We start from the raw sequence: 17,496 nt of genomic DNA, 5'->3' as shown, positions 1-17,496 counted from the left end.
GCCCTTTTTTTTTTTTGCTGCCTTCTTTCTTTATTTATGATTAGCCTCTGGTGGGGTTATACAGATGTCTCTAAAAGATAAGAAAAGTAAATCACATCATTCAAAAGAAAAAAAAAACTACTAGGACTTGGCAACAACGAGATTTCTCCCTTCACATCAACCTCAGCGATCCAGCTGTTGGGGGAAACCTTCATCTTCATAAGTCTTTTTTCGGTGGTATTGCAGAAGGTGGGTATGGCAAATGGTTGGATAGTGGGATAGCATGTGCAGTTAGCAGTGGCGGGAGGCAGGGCCAAGATTTGAGCCAAAGTGAAAACCTTTCCGTCATCACCCATTTGCTTTTCTTGATCTCCTCGCTCCAATAGGACTCACTTCCTTTCACTCCTCGCCAATACATAAAAGATTCCACAGTGATAAAAATATTCGGAAAGCACTTTGGCATCAGCTGTTGCAGACATTATAATAAGTCGTAAACTAGACCGTCGACCAAGTAAATCTTTTAATAATGCCAACAAGAGATCAGTATTCAGGCTCTTTTCGTGAGCCTCATCGACTATTATGCAGGAAATATCAGACATCTTTTTTCTTTTTTCTCTACCTACATACCTCCTTTTCCTTTTGCTTTATTTTTCTTTCTTTTTATCTTTTTCCTTTTAGCATACGGCAGACAAGGGAATAATAATAGAATTGATAATAGAAACTTATCTTCTTCTTTCTCATGACTTCTCAGAAAGCCCTTTCTCCATTATTCTGAGATAGCTGGGGAAGGTGGCGACAAGGTTTCGGCAGGACCACCAGGGACGACGAGGTCGTGGGTCTGGGTCAAGTTCAGATCGATGAGTATGGACTTGCACGAGGTGAGCCGGTGAGCAGATTAGTAAAGCAGAGACGTCGAGCACCATGAACCAAATCAGGACAGCTTTTTTACCAGTAACTGTTAGCAAGAATCTTCCTGCACCTCGTCGGTTTCGGATCCATGGCAACTCTTCCCCAATACCTTGAATATCAAAGCCTGCAGCTTCAGCTCCTGCCATTGTGACAAGCTGAAATAGCTTCCCATTTTGGGAAATCCGTATTATGTCGCTTAAGAACAAGTCGGGAATGATGTCGAGCCGCCGGGCCATGGCGAGGCTGAGTAACTTGTTGAGCTGAGGCGCCGTGGAATGCAACATGAGATCTTCAATCTTTTCCAACTTTGCCTTCTTCAAAAGCGCCTTGTGATCTCCTCTCCTCATGTTAACCCCAGAGTTGGCAATCACCACCTTCTCCACTCTCTCCAGCCATATCCTCGCCAAGTGGTACGCCACAAAGCCGCTGTAGCTCTTCCCCATCACACTAAATCTCTCCACCCCGACCTTCTCCATCATCTTGGCGACCGAGGATGCCTGAAAAACCTTGGTTCGCTCTGGGGATGGGTGGTGGAATTCTCGAAGAAGACAAGGTTGGGGACGTAGACGTTGAAGTGGGGGGAGAAGAACTGGACTTGGTTCTGCCACTGCCACATGGCGGCGGAGCCAAAGCCGTGGATTAGAACGAGTGATGCTTTTTCGGGGTTTTGGGTTTGGTTAGAAAGTTTAGGGTTGGGACCTCAGAAGTGGAGTGTGGTTTAATCATTGTCGAGTTGTAGGGTTTGCTGGGAGAGGCCCGAGCTGGCAAAGCAACGGCGGACGCAAATGGTGTATAAGGAAACGGGGCTGAGAAAGAAAGGTAACATTTTAGGAGTTTTTGATCATGAGAGAGAGATCAGTTCTTTCTGTTTTTGAGGTTGTTTGGGTTTCTGTAGGTTCACGGTGGTGAGATGGAAAAATGAAAGAGAACTGACATAGCTTTTCGTGTCGTTTTCCATAGACAGTGCCAAATGTTGATGCATAAAACCGGAAGGTCTTGGAACAACGTAAATCCGACCGTGAATCTGCAAGAATGTAAAGAACACAAGATGTATCGTGATTCACCCCAATGTTTGGGCTACGTCCACACTGATGTTGATTGTATTTCTCTGTATGAATGTATGGATTACAAGTGTGAGGGGGAGTCCCCCAGAGAAAGAGAGAGTTTGAGAGTCTTTCTTTGTTTGTGAGAGGGTTGTTGGATGTGAGGCCCCTGATTGTGAGGGTGAGGAGTCCCTTTTCTAGACTAAGGGCTCCTCCCCTTTTACATAAATCATGGGCTTAATGTCTGGAAGCCCAAGTAATGAGGCCCAATATAATATGGTACCAACAATCTGCATCTTGGAGCTAACTTGTGGGATACATTAAAAAACAACACAATAAAGGAGATCATACATGTTCCCTTGCAGAACTATATACACGTTTGTTTGGTGAATAAGGGCTCTGGGATTCCGTTTATATCAGCAATAGAATAAGGCCTCTGGATAATTCAACTTACCAGACTCAAATGGGACGCTTATCAGTCTTCTCGCATTATGATGCTGGTACAATAACTAATAAAACATGCAGGTTTGCCTTCTCTTTTGTTATTGTAAGAACCCCAGGTCATTTAGACTTATGTGCCTTGCTTAAGCACCATAGTTCTTCCATGTATTTTCGGTGTGGGGTTCAGGGTATTTGAAATGTTCTCTTTGATTAAATTCTGACAAATTATTGTTTCCAGGTATACAGATGACATTTATGATTTCATATGGGATCCCCATCATTACAGTGAATGGAAACAAGTAACCACTTCACTGACCATCGACCCTGAAAATCAGAATGTCTACCAAGTGCCATCTATTGTCATGAGCTCAACGCCAAAAAATGCAACTAATTTAGATCTTTGGTGGAATTCCCCTGATGAAAATACCAAATATTATGTCTACCTTCAATTTGCTGAAATTGAAAAACTCCAAACCAACCAGACTAGATTGTTAAGCATTACTCGGAATGGAAAGCCCTTTCAGGAGCCTTTCCCTCTTCTGTACTTAGCCACATCGACAGTATCCATGACAGAGGCTTTAACTGGAGCAGCACTGCACAATTCGTCAATCTCTCATGATGGAAACTCTACCCTTCCACCCATCCTCAATGCCTTTGAGATTTATACGGTCATTGAGTTCTTGCAGGAAGAAACTAACCAACAAGATGGTATGCCAATATTTCCAAACAGATCATCTCCCATTACTAATTTACTTAGTTGAGGTTTTCTTTAATGAATCTTTGTATATTAGTTGACTTCATACAAAACATCAAGAACACATACGGAGTGAAGAGAAATTGGCAAGGTGACCCATGTGCACCTCAAGAGTACTTGTGGGAAGGGTTACACTGCAGCTATAATGGTTATGAGCCCCCCAGAATCATATCCTTGTAAGTGTAATGAACTAAAACTACATTTTCCAAATATCTTGTTTTCATTTCTGTCCGGCTTATAATCCATTGGTAAAGTTAAGCAAAATTTTCAATGCAGTAATTTATCCTCTACTGGTTTAACCGGGGAGATACCTCCTTCTTTCTCCAATCTTACAATGCTACAGACTTTGTAAGTGTGTTACCGTGTCAAATTATTTACTGAATGAAAGAAACGGTTACTAACTTAAGTCGAAAATCTGTTTTCAACAATTACATTTGAAAAATAATTCCTCGTGCCAGGGAATTATCAAACAAGTTATTCAGATTTGCAGCTGATACATCATATGTCTGTTTATGACTTCATTATGAGTACGTCTATATTTACAGTTGTTCTCCGTTTTCAGAAAATTGGAGAAAAACAACCTCACAGGTCCTGTTCCAGTTGGACTAATTCAAAAATCAAATGACGGTTCACTAACATTAAGGTGAAACCATTAGAACCTCCACTCATTCCTGAAACCGTGTTAAGGCTTATGTCAACCCCAAGGACTACCAGCTTTCTCTTAAATTATGAAATTTTCTTTTGGAACTAAATGATCTTCTGAGAAAAAATGAAAACTAAAAAGTATGTGAGGTATTTATAATCCCAAGTCGTACTTATGTTACCAACATCCATTTTTCTGCCAGCCTGTGTGAGAATCAAAATCTAAATGTACTGCTTCACTGCGAAAAGGATAAGAAAAAGGACAGTATTTTGGTTCCAGTAGCAACATCAGTTGTCGGAATTTTAATCCTTCTAACAATTGTAGCAGCTGTAATTTGGTGGCGTTTCAAAAACAAAGAAACCATGGTAGGATTCTATACTAGTTAAATAGTGTTGTCATAAATTTGATCACAAAGATGCATATATCGGAGCATAAAATGCTTTGTCCAGCAATTTTTGGTTATTCCTCTATTAGTGCCCTCAACAGATGTTACAGCTGATTTACCACCCATCATTCAGCACGGGCCAATGGAGCCATCGCAACGTCAATTTACATACTCTGAGGTACTCAAGATCACCAATAATTGTGAGAGGATTGTTGGTAGAGGTGGATTTGGATCAGTTTACCATGGCTACATAGGTGATACTCAAGTAGCTGTGAAGATGCTGTCACAATCATCGGTTCAAGGATATCAAGAATTTCATTCAGAAGTATGTAATAAGTAATAAAGAAAACTTTCTCAACAATCTTGAGCACTATCATATACTCATAAATAAGTTCTTTTCTTTTTTGCAGGTTAATCTTCTCATGAGAGTTCACCACAGGAACTTGACAAGCCTTGTCGGATATTGCACTGACGGAACCAATACAGGGCTCATTTATGAATACATGTTCAATGGAAACTTACACGAGCATCTTTCAGATAAATTAATAGCAGAGAAAGAAACAACCCTCAAAAGAAACTTTAACAACACTCTGAACAATCTAAAAGTGCACGTAAAAGCATACAGGGAAATCAACACTAGGCCACATGGTGAACAATCAAACAACTTCATCAACATGCTCTTAACACCTGTTAATTTTGGCAACAATCAATAACTCTATTAGAATTTAAATAGAATAACACAGAACTAATGACTGATTCATTATGTACAAACGCAGATAACAGGTCAAATATATTGAGTTGGGCAGACAGACTTCGGATTGCAATTGACGCTGCACACGGTCAGCGAGTTGAAATTTTCATAGTCCCTCTATAACATATCTACTTTCTTTTTTTTCTTGTGTAACAAGTGTTAAGAAAATTTGCATGTGGGATTGGAGTATCTGCACTACGGCTGCAAACCTCCTATAATCCACAGAGATGTGAAATCTACAAATATATTGTTGAATGAAAACTTTCAAGCCAAACTAGCGGATTTTGGCCTATCCAGAAGTTTTCCTGCTGAGGATGGGACTCGTGTGTGGACATGTGTTGCGGGAACTCCTGGGTGTCTTTTTGCCTTTTTACTTTACCCTTCATCTTTCGTCTGCTATACAAAGGAACCAGCAGGATGAAGAAAGATGTTGCAAATTGATGTTTTAGGAAATACTAGAAATATGGCCCGCGCGTTGCTGCGGGGTTAGTAACGGAAAAAAAAAACATATTTCGAAGCTATAAGAGATTATTAAAGAAGGTTCATGTATATTTACACTGAAAGATGTTTGAGCTTTTTGAAAGAATTTTAACATGAAACGCATAAATTGGGTAAATGCAGCTCTTAGAATCCTTTGAACCACTCTATGAATAGTATGACCTGTGAGTGATTGATAGTGTAACAAAAATTAGTAAAAGAGAGTGTAAGAGTATTATATATGAAACTATGTTATTGGAACCACTTTATGGAAAGCTGTGGTGCTAAGATATACTTGGTTATAGTTTCAAAACTAATAAAAGAATGCAAGACAGTGAGCAGCTCTAGTTTTTCAGTTTTTCTAATACAACAACAACAACAACAAAGCCTTTTCCCACCAAGTGGTTTCAGTTTTTCTAATGTTAGGAAAAATTCCACTTCATTATACATGCATATTATTTTCTTAGTTCATATATGAATTTGACATTATCTCTTTCAACCAGCAACCAAAATCACTTCTCAAAGAAATTATAAATAGAAGAGAATGGAAGCTTACCCAAAGCCAATTTCGAGTAGTGTCGTGTTACTCTCTCCATTTTCTTATTTTTAGACCCAACAATCTCTGCAGTTAAATGTCAGAATTGGGTTCCATTGGTCTTTCAAAATATCCAGACAAATTGCTCCATTTTGACTACTAATATTAGGGTGCCTTCAACATATGAGATACAAACACACAAAAAAATATTATTAGTGATCCAGATGCATATCGTTTCTCTGAGTATTCCAATTCAGCAGTCCCTAGAATCTTACACAGTGGCACCTGGCTGTTTCTCCTACTTTACGAACTGTTTTTTTTTTTCTTCACAAAAATTATGCAATACAATTGTACATTAAGTGCTAATAATCTTCATAAAATGGCTATTTACATTTCTTCACAACTTGAGTGATCTCTCAAATAAATGATGGATGAGGTTATAGTTTATCAGTACTTTCACATTTAAATTTGCCCACAGTTTAAGTGTTATATTTAAACTCCAAACGATGCATAGGTTATCATGCAATTACATCATTATACTAAAATTCACATCCAATAAGAGTATAAATACACCTAATTGGTAATATCTTGAGAGAGAGAGAGAGAGATACCTGGCAATGGGTCGATTTGCAATGAACTAAAGAACTCGACTTTTTCTTATGATTACATCACCACCTTCAAGAAATACATTAATCAGTAAAATCAGAAGTGACAACACAAAAGAAAATCATAGATAAAGTTCTCATTAGCAGTGAAATTATTAGTATTGCACTAAAATATTTAGTGATAAGGAGATAATGATTTAAACAATATTATCTCAATCATCATTCTGATAAAGAGAATATGTTCCAGATCACTATTACAAATTATAAATGTGAACGGTATATTTCTTACCTTGCGAAAATATAAAAATGTATATACATTTTTACATATTCACATGAATATAAATGCGGGATTAAAGATTATATGAGATATTTTATAGCTTCAATTTTCATAAATAATGTTGAGTGAAAACAGAGAATTATGAATGGCAATTCAATTTATATGTATTATCATGAACGGAACAAAGTAATTCGACTTGTGAAATTCACAAATCAAACATTTAAATAAAGTTCAATCAAAATTTAGAACGAAATGTTAATTAGAAATATGTTAAAATGGAAGTAAAAAAGATTGAAACTTGCCTAATGTGATGTGTACAACTTTACCATCTGTTTGTGAAAAATATACTGCTGTGACATATCATATGTTGATCTTACCTTCTTGGAAGTGATATTAGTTGTTGATTGCCAGGTAGCTAAAATATTTACAATATTTTAAATTATGAGACAAATTATTCTATCAAAGTTGTGTGATAAAAAATAATTTATACTTCTATATTGACGCAAGTTATGATTTTAATTTGCATATACCTTGGTGGAGTTATTCTGTGTATGAGTTTCTTGCATTCATCATCCATGTTATGTGAAAAGCTGGTTCCAAGTTCTACAAAAAGTCACAAAGAAATGAAATATAAAATTGGACCAAAAGGAAATTTGAAAAAACAGAAGGAAGTAAATATTATTTCAGTCATTTTCCCATCTTTGAATTGGAATGACACATAACATATGACTAAAAATATGACTAAAACTTTCTAATTAAAGTGTTAACTATTTTATAAATTTTTATCAGCCAATACTGGAAAATGAATGTAAGTAACGCTGAAGGAGGCAAACAATAAAAGTCGAAGTAACATGTAAAACCCAAAACGTTAAAAACATGGCATACCTTTTTCAAGGACAAAAAATACTGCAAAGGGAAAAAATGTGGTCTGCCGAAAATCTGAAAATGAGAAAATTCAAATTTGATAAAAATGTGTTAAGAAAATTATTAAATTTGCAGTCAAAACAAAATTAATACAGTTTTTGCAAAACAAACTCCATGAGTGATTTATTCAACCAACCTGAGTTTATTTGACCATAATGAATGTCATCTTTGATAAATATCATTTGCGAGAAAACAATTTGCTTTCTACACATCAGTAACCACTCATCTCTTGAGGCAGTATCTTTCTCTAGCTCCGCGAAATCCATGTGAATCCATATGCCTTTTTTTTGGATTATGCTTGCTTGGATGAGAGGTTTTAGATCTGCTGAGGTGAAGGTGGATTCTGCTACTGTTGTGACTCTTGTTAAGCAGCAGGATAATTTTCTCCATCCTCTCCACAGCCTGATCTATGGTTGCCAAGCTTACTTGAAGATGGACTGGCAACTCTCCTCCTCTGCTTCTTCAAAGCTCAAAACTTTCACACTCAATGGATCAAATAAGCCTTGTTTTTAATACCCTTTTGGAGTTTGATCTTTAAGTCTGTTAAATTTTTTATTTATTTTTTTTGTCTGATTTGAATTTGTGGGTTTTGTCTCCCAATCTCAAAAGCTTATAGTTTTATATATGTTAGTAATAATCCACAATATATCAATTTTTTTCCAAGCAAAAATAAATATCTCAACAAATCAGTGCTTCATTTGGTATTCTTCTTTCCAGTTTCATATCAAAATCTATCTACATCCCTATGTTCTATAAAGAACAATTGATATGTAAAAATTATCTTATTTACATCCATGTAGTTATAATACACATTAAAAATATCTTGTTTTCTAGGTCCCAACTTTTCACATTGTTGTTCAGTACTTCACTCTTCTTTGCAGCAAAGAAATGTTTTTCTTGTATCATGCATAGGATTTTTAGAAATGGATCAAAACTAACATGCGATATAGAACTTCTGTGTTTCACTTTTTTTATTGATTGGGTTACAATCTCAGCATGAGAAACTCATTCCATGATCTGAAAAACATGGAAAAATTGTATAGCTACAGTAGACAATCTAACCTATGATTTTTGAACTACAAAGTAGGATAAATTTGCTATATGGAGATCCCACAACAGAACCAACTTATAAATATTCTAAACTCTCATCCAAAATTCAAACTGTCTGCAATTCTATACAAAAATATAAACTTGTATGACAATTACTACAATTTGACGTAAAATTTAACCTATGCAATAGTCGAATTTAATAACTCAACAATATTAATATTCTCAAGGGAAAAAAAAGCACAAAAAATGAAACCCCATATAAAAAAATCTAAGACTTTGTACAGAACATAGGCTTTACCTTTCTTCAAGAACTGCAATTGAAATTGTAACAGTTGCGTTTGTTGGGTGGTGGGAGTCATTTCGCTGTGCAAGAGTTGCTCAAAATTTACCAAAATCTTAGTAAGATAAAGAACAAAAATAGTAATCACAAAACTCAAATTTAAAGCATACTTTTGTAGCTCCTAAATTTTTTCTAAAGAATGCAAACACTCTTGCGTATCTCAGATGGCTATAACTCATGAATCCAAATCTCATCGAATCAAGCCTATTCTCTTAAACCAAACATGAAATTGTTTCATGATCTGCAACAAATATGATTTACAACTGAAAAAAAAAAATTTTAATCAACTCGAATCACATACAAATCCAATTCAATTTAAACCTACCAAGCATAACAGAACAAATCATAGATAAACAATCAATCAAACAGAACTGAATGAGATTTAGCTGCTTCAAAAACTTTCACATTAAACCCAATTATAAAGCACAAAATCGTACCCAAAAATGAAAACAGAGATAAAACAAAGCAAAAATCGAACAAAAGGGGTTGGGTACCTCTGCTTTTGACTCGAGATCTCTGCGTGCTTTGAATTTCTGCATACAAAATATATTACTTCTGTAACACTTGACACAATTTCGAACGTCTTTAATAGCTCTACTCTTCGTATCAATTGATTTTTATGATAACATCCTGAGTTGGTATAAAATAAGATTCATGTTTGCTTATGATTATTTTTATTTAAATTCCCAAGCAAGAGGATTAGTAATGGTAAAGCTAAAGTTTGGGGATCCACGTGTGATTTGGCTTTTGATGTTCAAATGAAGGAGAATGGACTTGTCAATGTAAGTTGGTAAATATTTGATCGAGTAAAAACTATGTTTAGCTACAAAATACTACCATGTAGTCAGATGGAAGCATTAAGGATTAATTTTCATTAATAGTATTCGATCTATTTGCAGACACTTTGTATGATAATCCTTTTTGGGTGGTTAGTCAGATCAATTAGGGATTAAATTTAACTAAAATGGTAACGCATTTTAACTAAAATGAAAATATAATTCAATATCCTACTCTTTGAATTGGAGATTAAGTAGAAAATATTACCCAAATATTCATAATTATGCATGAAAAGTAGAAATTCGAAAAGCAAAAACTAAATCACTTACATGGCAGGTCTTCAGCAAGAACAGCATTGCTGCAACCAAAATTGATACCAATAAACCATATGAATCTTATTGATTATGAGTCCCAATTCTCTGGATTGAGCACTGCGGGGTAAGATCTGCACTTGTGGGTAAAATCAAATTAGGTTGTATTTAATCACAGGTGCATCAGAAAATTATAAGACTAAAAAAATTATAAAACCCTAAGATGAATTTAAGCAAAACTAAGATCAAGATTCTAAGTGGATTTATCGAGAATAATATTAATCAGAAATTAACACTGAAAATAAATATAAATAAAAAGAATTGAAATTTTCATACCTTTAAGTTTCAACGTTTTTACTCTGGAATCCAAGCAAAACCCAGATCAGTTTATCACAAATAATAATTTAATCAGAAATTAACACTGAAAATAAATCAAAAACACAAAAAAAACTGAAATTTTCGTACCTCTAAGTTTTTGGGTTTCTACTGTGAATCCAATTGAGAACTAAGGGCGGAAATTGCTGGAGGAGAAGACAAAGAGGGAGGCAGCGTGGGTTTGTTTTGGCGATGAACGGAAAAGCACGTCAACTTCCATAAAAAAAAAGGGAAATCTAATGATCAAATTCAAGAAATATTTAATCTCACAAAATTTTAAGCCAATCAGTTACGCGGCCAAATCAAATTCTATGAAATTCTAGCAAAATACAACCCCAATAGAACACTAATGAACGATAAAAAAATACGAAATATCAACAACCAAATTCGGTAAAATAACAAACCACGGCGAAAAATCAAATATTTGGCTCCTGGGTAGTTGAGAAGAAGTGAGATTTAATTACCTGTTGAAGGCTAGAGAAATTGAGCGCACGATTAGACGGCAAGGAGATCGCAAAGCAAAGACCAAAAAGATGAGGAAGCAGAGATCGAAGGATCACGAAGGAGAGATCGAAAAGATCAGAAACAGAGATGGAAGAGATCTCGAGGAGGAGTGTAGGACGCATGATCGAAATCACCAACCCGTTGCCGAGCAGCTGAGAATTCTGTAGTTTAAGGTTTCTAGTGTTTTCGGAAGAAGTCGAGACATTTCCACCGGAAACCATGGTCAAAACCGTAATTTTACTGTGGAAAACGCAAAAGAACCTAGACTTGAAGAGCAGCTGAAGGGTAAAAACGGAAAACACTGACGAATGAACAGTAAGAAGAAAAAAGAAGGGAAGCACGGATGAATGGTCCAAAAGAAATAAACAAAGCAAGCAGGGTTAAAATCGGTATCACACTGCTCTATGAACAGTGTTTCAGTTATGTTTCTCTTTTAGTATATATATAATTTGTTGAATATATGGCCAAATTGTAGTGGGTCTTTATTTGTAAGCCCATCAGCCCATTTAAAGGGCCTTTCTTCTTCGGCTTATGTGAAAAGCTACGGGTGTGGCTAGGGTTTTAATTGGCAGCAGCTGCCTTTGTTTGACAGCAACAGAAAAGAAGAAAAAAGGGTGCCGCAGACCCCATTTGAAGAGAAGAAAGAACTGTGATTTTCTTTCTTTGTTAGTACTCACTCAATCAAAGTTGTATTTGTATATTAGCTTTGAGCTTTGTATAGAGAGGAAATTATTCACTATATTTCCTTATCTATTTGTTTCTTTGGTGAGTGAGAGTTATTGGATGTATTGGGGTTTTAGATTGTGAGATTGTCAACACTTTGTAAACTCCCATTTGGTTGATAGTGGATTATTAGATGAGCTCCTACTGCTCCGAGGACATACTCTAGTTACACTGATTGTTGAGAAACCTCGTTAAAATCTTGGTATCTTTTATATTATGTTCTTGCATTTCATTTGATATATTTCATGTGGGTTAGCTTGAGTTGGTTTCAATTGGTGGTGTTATCCTAGCACAACAATTGGAATTTGAGCACTGGTTGCTCTTGGGTACCGTCTAGTTGCTAAAGATATCAGACGGGCAAGATGAGAATCTTTTTGGAAGCAGCTCTGGGTTTGCAAGAACTACGGTGCAAAAAGAAAAGTTCGAAGTGGAAAAATTTGATGGCACAAACAACTTCGGAATGTGGCAATGTGAGGTCAAAGATGTGTTGGCTCAACAAGATCTACTTGCCGCTTTGGGAGATAAGCTAGAAGCTATGTCGAAGTTGAAATGGGAGAAATTAAATTTGTGAGCTTGCTCCACAATTTGGTTGTGCCTTGCAAAAACTCAAAAATATTTTGTGATGTGGGAGACATTAGCAAATTTGTTGTGGCAAAAATTAGAAGACAAGTAAATGACGAAGAGTGTGGAGAATCGGCTACACTTGAAGAAAAGCTCTACCACTTCCAATATAAAGAAGGTACAAAAATGATTAGACACCTCGATGCTTTTAATAAGTTGATTGCCGATTTGATGAATTTAGATGAGGATATTAAGGATGAAGATAAGGCCTTAATATTGTTGAATTCTTTGCCGGACTCTTATGAGTATTTTGTTATCACTATTATGCATGGCAAAGAAATTGTGAAATTTGAAGATGTGTTAAATGCCTTGATGAATTATGAAATGAGGCATAAAGATAATAATAATGATAGTACCTTTGAGGCCTTGTTTGTTAGAGGCAGATCATCAAAAAGGAGATCTTTCTCTAGTAAGAAAAAATCACTTTCTCGACCTAGGGGAACTTCTAAAGGTAGAAAAAGTTCAGAAAGAGATGAATGTGTTTTTGTCATAATAAAGGCCATTGGAAGAAAGATTGTCCTAGGTTGAAGACCAAAGGCAAAGTAAGTTCTGAAGCTAATGTTGCTGAGCTTGAAAATGATTTTTCTTATTATCCTGTAACCGCTTCCACATCATTTGATTGTGCTACTAAGTGGGTGTTGGATACGAGTTGTACTCATCATATGACTCCTCACTAGGATTGGTTTTCAAGCTTGAAAGAGTTTGATGGTGGTGTTGTTTTCATGGGAGATGACAATCCTTGCACAACAAAAAGGATCGGTACAATTTGTTTAAAGTTGCATGATCATATGGTTAAAGAGTTAATAGGTGTTCAGGATGTACCGAATTTGAAGAAAACTCTTATTTCTTTGGGCACTTTATAATCCAAGGGCTTCAGGGCTTCAGGTTTCATTCAGATGGGCGACATTGAAAGTTACTTGTGGTGCACTTGTTGTGATGAAAGATCCTCGATGTGGTCATTTGTATCTATTACAAGGAAGCACGGTGACATGTGAAGCGTCTGTAGTCTCAGAAAATATGAGCACATCTGATTCAAATACTACTAGACTGTGGCATATGAGATTAGACCATGCCGATGAGAACTCTACAAGGACTTGTGAAACAAAGTCTTCTAAAAGGTGCCATGACTTGTAAGCTTGATTTTTGCGAGCATTGTGTCTTGGGGAAGCAAACTAGAGTGAAGTTTGGTACTGCATTACATCAGACGAAAGGTATTCTTGATTATGTGCATTCAGATGTTTGGGTCCTACAAAGACTCATTCTTTAAGTGGTAAACATTGGTTTGTGACCTTTGTTGATGATTATTCAAGAAGGTCTTGGGTCTACACTATGAAGCACAAAAGTGAGGTATTGAGCATTTTCTTAGGTTGGAAGAAAATGATTGAGAACCAGACTGTGAGGAAGATTAAAATTTTGCAACCAGATAATGGTGGAGAATACACATCCGACTCTTTCTTTAAAGTTTGCAAAGAGGAAGGGATTGTGAGGCATTTTAGTGTCCGAGGAACTCCATAACAAAATGAAGTTGCAGAAAGATTGAATCGAACCTTGCTTGAGAAGGTTAGATGTATATTGTCTTAGTCGGGTTTGAGCAAATCATTTTGGGCAAAGGCAGTTATCTATGCATGTCATATCATCAATCGGTTACCCTCAGCTGCTGTTCAGGGTAAGACACCAATGGAGTTATAGATTGGAAAACCTTCTTCTGATTATGACTATATCTATATTTTTGGTTCACCTGCTTATTTTCATGTCACTGAAAATAAACTTGATCCTAGAGCCAAAAAGGCTATCTTTCTTGGTTTTAGTAGTGGTGTCAAAGGTTACAAATTGTGGTGCCCAGAGATGAAGAAACTTGTAATTAGCAGAGATGTGACATTTGATGAAGAAATTATGTTCAGAGACTCTGAGAAGAATGTGAAAGATGTCCAATAGGTGGAGCTTGAGAAAGTTGCTTCTAGCACTTCAAATCCTATTTTCACTGATGTTGAAGCCACTACAAGTGAAGAAGTGGGAGACCATGAGGATGTTGAAGAAATTGAAGTTGATAACTCTTTTCAAGATGAAGAGCAAGTTTCACCTCACGAGTCTAAGAATAGAGGAAAGAGAAATATTACCAAGCCAGCTTGGTATAGTGATTATGCTTCTTTTGCTCTTCCTATTATTACTGATGAGATTTCATCCAATTTTGAGGAAGCTATTGAGAGTGAAGAAAAGGAGAAATGGTGCAATGCCATGGGTGATGAGATGAATTCTCTCTTGAAGAACAAGACTTGGGAGTTAGCTAAATTGCCTAAAGGTAAGAAAGCTATCGGTTGCAAATGGGTGTATGCCAAGAAGGAAGGTGTTGATGGGAAAAGCAATGTGAGATTCAAAGCAAGATTAGTTGTTAAAAGGTATGCACAAAAGGAGGGCATTGACTACAATGAAATCTTTTCTCCGGTTGTGAAGCATTCTTCAATTCATATTATGTTAGCTCTTGTTGCACAATATGATCTTGAGCTTGTGCAACTTGAAGTGAAGACGGCTTTCCTACATGGTGATTTGAATGAAGAGACATCTATGTGTCAACTGGATGGGTATAAAGTAAAAGGGAAGGAGAATTTGTTTTGCAAGTTGAAGAAATCACTTTATGGCTTGAAGCAATCTCCAAGACAATGGTATTTGAGGTTTGATAAATTTATGAGAGGCCAAAATTATTCTAGAAGTCAATATGATCATTGTGTGTACTTCAAGAATTTGCAAGATGAGTCTTTCGTTTATTTGTTAATATATGTTGATGATATATTGATTTCCTCAAAGAATGTCAAAGAGATTGAGAAATTGAAGAAGCAAATGAAGAATTATTTCGAGATGAAGGATCTTGGTGAAGTGAAGAAGATCCTTGGCATGAAAATCACTAGAGATAGAGAGAAGGGATTGGTATGCTTGAATCAAAGACAATACCTTGAGAAGTTGATTAAGAAGTTTAGAGTTCATGATTCAACCAAACCAGTTAGTACTCCTTTGACTCCTCATTTTAAATTGAGTTCTCTACAATGTCCTAAAACTGATAAAGAAAAGCTGCAAATGAGAAATATACCATATGCAAATTTGGTTAGTAGTTTGATGTACGCAATGGTATGCTCTAGACCGGATATTGCTTATGCAGTTGGTATGGTGAGTCAATATATGCATAATCTTGGTAAAGAGCATTGGCATGCAGCTAAGTGGATATTAAGGTATCTCCATGGTGCTCGAAATGTTGGTTTATGCTTTGAGAGGGATGGCTCTGGTATTGGTCACTTTCCAGTTGGTTGTGTTGATTCAGATTATGTAGGTGATTTGGATAAAAGGAAGTCTACTACAGGCTATGTGTTTACTATGGCTAAAGGACCAGTTTGTTGGAGGTCCATTTTGCAGTCGTCTGTTGCCTTGTCAACTATAGAGGCTGAATATATGGCAGCTGCTGAAGCTATAAAGGAGGCCATTTAGATACATGGACTGATTAGAGATTTTAGGGTTTATCAGAAGCATGTGGAGGTGCATTGTGACAGTCAAAGTGCCATTTATTTGGCTAAGTATCAGGTTCATCATGCGAGGACCAAGCACATAGATGTGCGTTATCACTTTGTCCGTGAAGTTGTTGGTGAAAGGGATATCTTTCTCCAAAAGATTCCAACTAAAGACAACCCCGCTGATATGTTTACTAGGTTGTTGGTGTAGCCAAGTTTGTTCATTGCTTGCACTTGGCTCACATTCTGCCTATATAAAGAAGACATTGAGCAGTAGGAGTTTTGAAGCAGTAGGAGTTTTGGAACATTTTTGCTCGGCTTGAGTTATTCTCTTGCTACTTTTGGGAGTGGTTTTGTGTTGATTGTTGATTATGTTATCATGGCGCATTTGGAAATTTGGCCAATGTGGAGATTGTTGAATATATGGTCAAATTGTAGTAGGCCTTTATTTGTAAGCCCAGCAGCCCATTTAAAAGGCATTCCTTCTTCGGCCCATGTGAAAACACCACGGGTGTGGCTAGGGTTTTAATTGGCAGCAGCAGCTACCTTTGTTTGACAGCAGCAGAAAAGAAGAAAAAAGGGTGTCGCAGCCCCCATTTGAAGAGAAGAAAGAAAAGTGATTTTGTTTCTTTGTTAGTACTCACTTAATCAAAGTTGTATTTATGTATTAGCTTTGAGCTTTGTATAGAGAGGAAATTATTCACTATATTTCCTTATCTATTTGTTTATTGGTGAGTGAGAGTTATTGGGTGTATTGGGGTTTTAGGTTGTGAGATTGCCAACACTTTGTAAACTCCCATTTGGTTGATAGTGGATTATTGGTGAGCTCCTACTGCTCCAAGGACGTACTTCAGTTACACTGATTGTTGAGGAACCTTGTTAAAATCTTGGTGTCTTTTATTTTCTGTTTTTGCATTTCATTTGATATGTTTCCTGTGGGTTAGCTTGAGTTGGTTTCAATTGGTTTGGTGCTATCTTAGCACAACAATATTATTAGAAGTATGATTTGAATTGCGTGGTATGGTTTTTCAGGTACTACCAATCAAACATGTTAAATGAGAAAAGTGATGTTTATAGCTTCGAGGTTATGCTGTTGGAGATTATAACAAGTCAACCAATCATATCGCAGACACATGAAAGAGTTCACATTGCGAAATGGGTTAGTTTCACGGTTGGCAAATGGGACATCAAAAGTATTGTTGATTCAAGGCTGAAAGGAAACTTTGATAGCAATTCTGTTGGAAAGTTGTTGAAAAAGCTTTGGATTGTGTATCTTCTTGTTCTATCACAAGGCCAACCATAAGTGAGGTAGTGATAAAGTTGAATGAGTGCTTGGCAGCGGAGTTGGCTCGGAAAAAGAAGAGTTGCCATATTGATTCAGAAGATTTCATGGAAATGATGTCATTAAAATTCACCACCGAAATGAGTCCCTCACCTATGTAGTGGTACTTCTCTATCATATTATATAGGGTGTGGAAAATCTTGTTGGAAATTTGAATAGTTTGAGTAGAAATTTCTTTGTCTCATATTGGCCATTCCCAAAAGATTTTATCACTTTATAAGGCTTTGTCCTGTATA

General features: G+C 36.4%; 2 protein-coding genes and 1 pseudogene across 22 annotated transcripts; 1 reads left to right on the top strand and 2 right to left on the bottom strand.

The window, feature by feature from the left end:
• Nucleotides 1-703: 703 nt before the first annotated feature.
• LOC103443719 (uncharacterized) lies at nucleotides 704-2,359 on the bottom strand. Its single transcript, XM_008382611.4, has one exon. It carries the CDS (start codon nucleotides 1,365-1,367, stop codon nucleotides 717-719), a length of 651 nt encoding a protein of 216 aa, XP_008380833.3. The 5' UTR covers nucleotides 1,368-2,359; the 3' UTR covers nucleotides 704-716.
• On the top strand, nucleotides 1,382-17,361 carry LOC103443755 (probable LRR receptor-like serine/threonine-protein kinase At1g51860; annotated as a pseudogene).
• LOC139187996 (uncharacterized) lies at nucleotides 4,624-11,325 on the bottom strand. 21 transcript variants are annotated; one of them, XM_070804760.1, is made up of 12 exons: nucleotides 11,041-11,317; nucleotides 10,667-10,789; nucleotides 10,538-10,560; nucleotides 10,220-10,335; nucleotides 9,608-9,646; nucleotides 9,072-9,136; nucleotides 7,860-8,177; nucleotides 7,685-7,738; nucleotides 7,330-7,402; nucleotides 6,529-6,592; nucleotides 5,939-6,091; nucleotides 4,624-4,841 (listed from the first exon to the last, which is right to left on the bottom strand). In XM_070804760.1, the coding sequence occupies exons 4-7, from the start codon at nucleotides 10,244-10,246 to the stop codon at nucleotides 7,946-7,948; spliced, it is 363 nt and encodes a 120-aa protein (XP_070660861.1). In that variant the 5' UTR covers nucleotides 10,247-10,335; nucleotides 10,538-10,560; nucleotides 10,667-10,789; nucleotides 11,041-11,317; the 3' UTR covers nucleotides 4,624-4,841; nucleotides 5,939-6,091; nucleotides 6,529-6,592; nucleotides 7,330-7,402; nucleotides 7,685-7,738; nucleotides 7,860-7,945. The 21 variants fall into 21 exon arrangements, with proteins under 21 accessions (XP_070660861.1, XP_070660874.1, XP_070660877.1 ...); XM_070804759.1 differs by lacking the exon at nucleotides 4,624-4,841 and adding an exon at nucleotides 4,849-5,298; XM_070804762.1 differs by lacking the exon at nucleotides 4,624-4,841 and adding an exon at nucleotides 4,849-5,298 and having other exon boundaries at nucleotides 5,939-6,004.
• Nucleotides 17,362-17,496: the final 135 nt, after the last annotated feature.

This window comes from Malus domestica, chromosome 09 (assembly GCF_042453785.1).
Source record: "Malus domestica chromosome 09, GDT2T_hap1".
Classification (NCBI taxonomy): domain Eukaryota; kingdom Viridiplantae; phylum Streptophyta; class Magnoliopsida; order Rosales; family Rosaceae; genus Malus; species Malus domestica.
The sequence above is the reverse complement of the archived record's forward strand: the minus strand, read 5'-3'. Positions and strand labels throughout refer to the sequence as shown.

Coding starts and splice junctions, on each gene's coding strand:
- LOC103443719 (XM_008382611.4), bottom strand. CDS start 1,367: ATGATGGAGAAGGTCGGGGTGGAGAGATTTAGTGTGATGGGGAAGAGC.
- LOC139187996 (XM_070804763.1), bottom strand. CDS start 10,246: ATGCTGTTCTTGCTGAAGACCTGCCAT. Junction 9,137..9,607: donor ATCTCGAGTCAAAAGCAGAG/GTACCCAACCCC, acceptor ACTCTTGCACAG/CGAAATGACTCCCACCACCC. Junction 8,178..9,071: donor ATTGCAGTTCTTGAAGAAAG/GTAAAGCCTATG, acceptor TTGAAGAAGCAG/AGGAGGAGAGTTGCCAGTCC.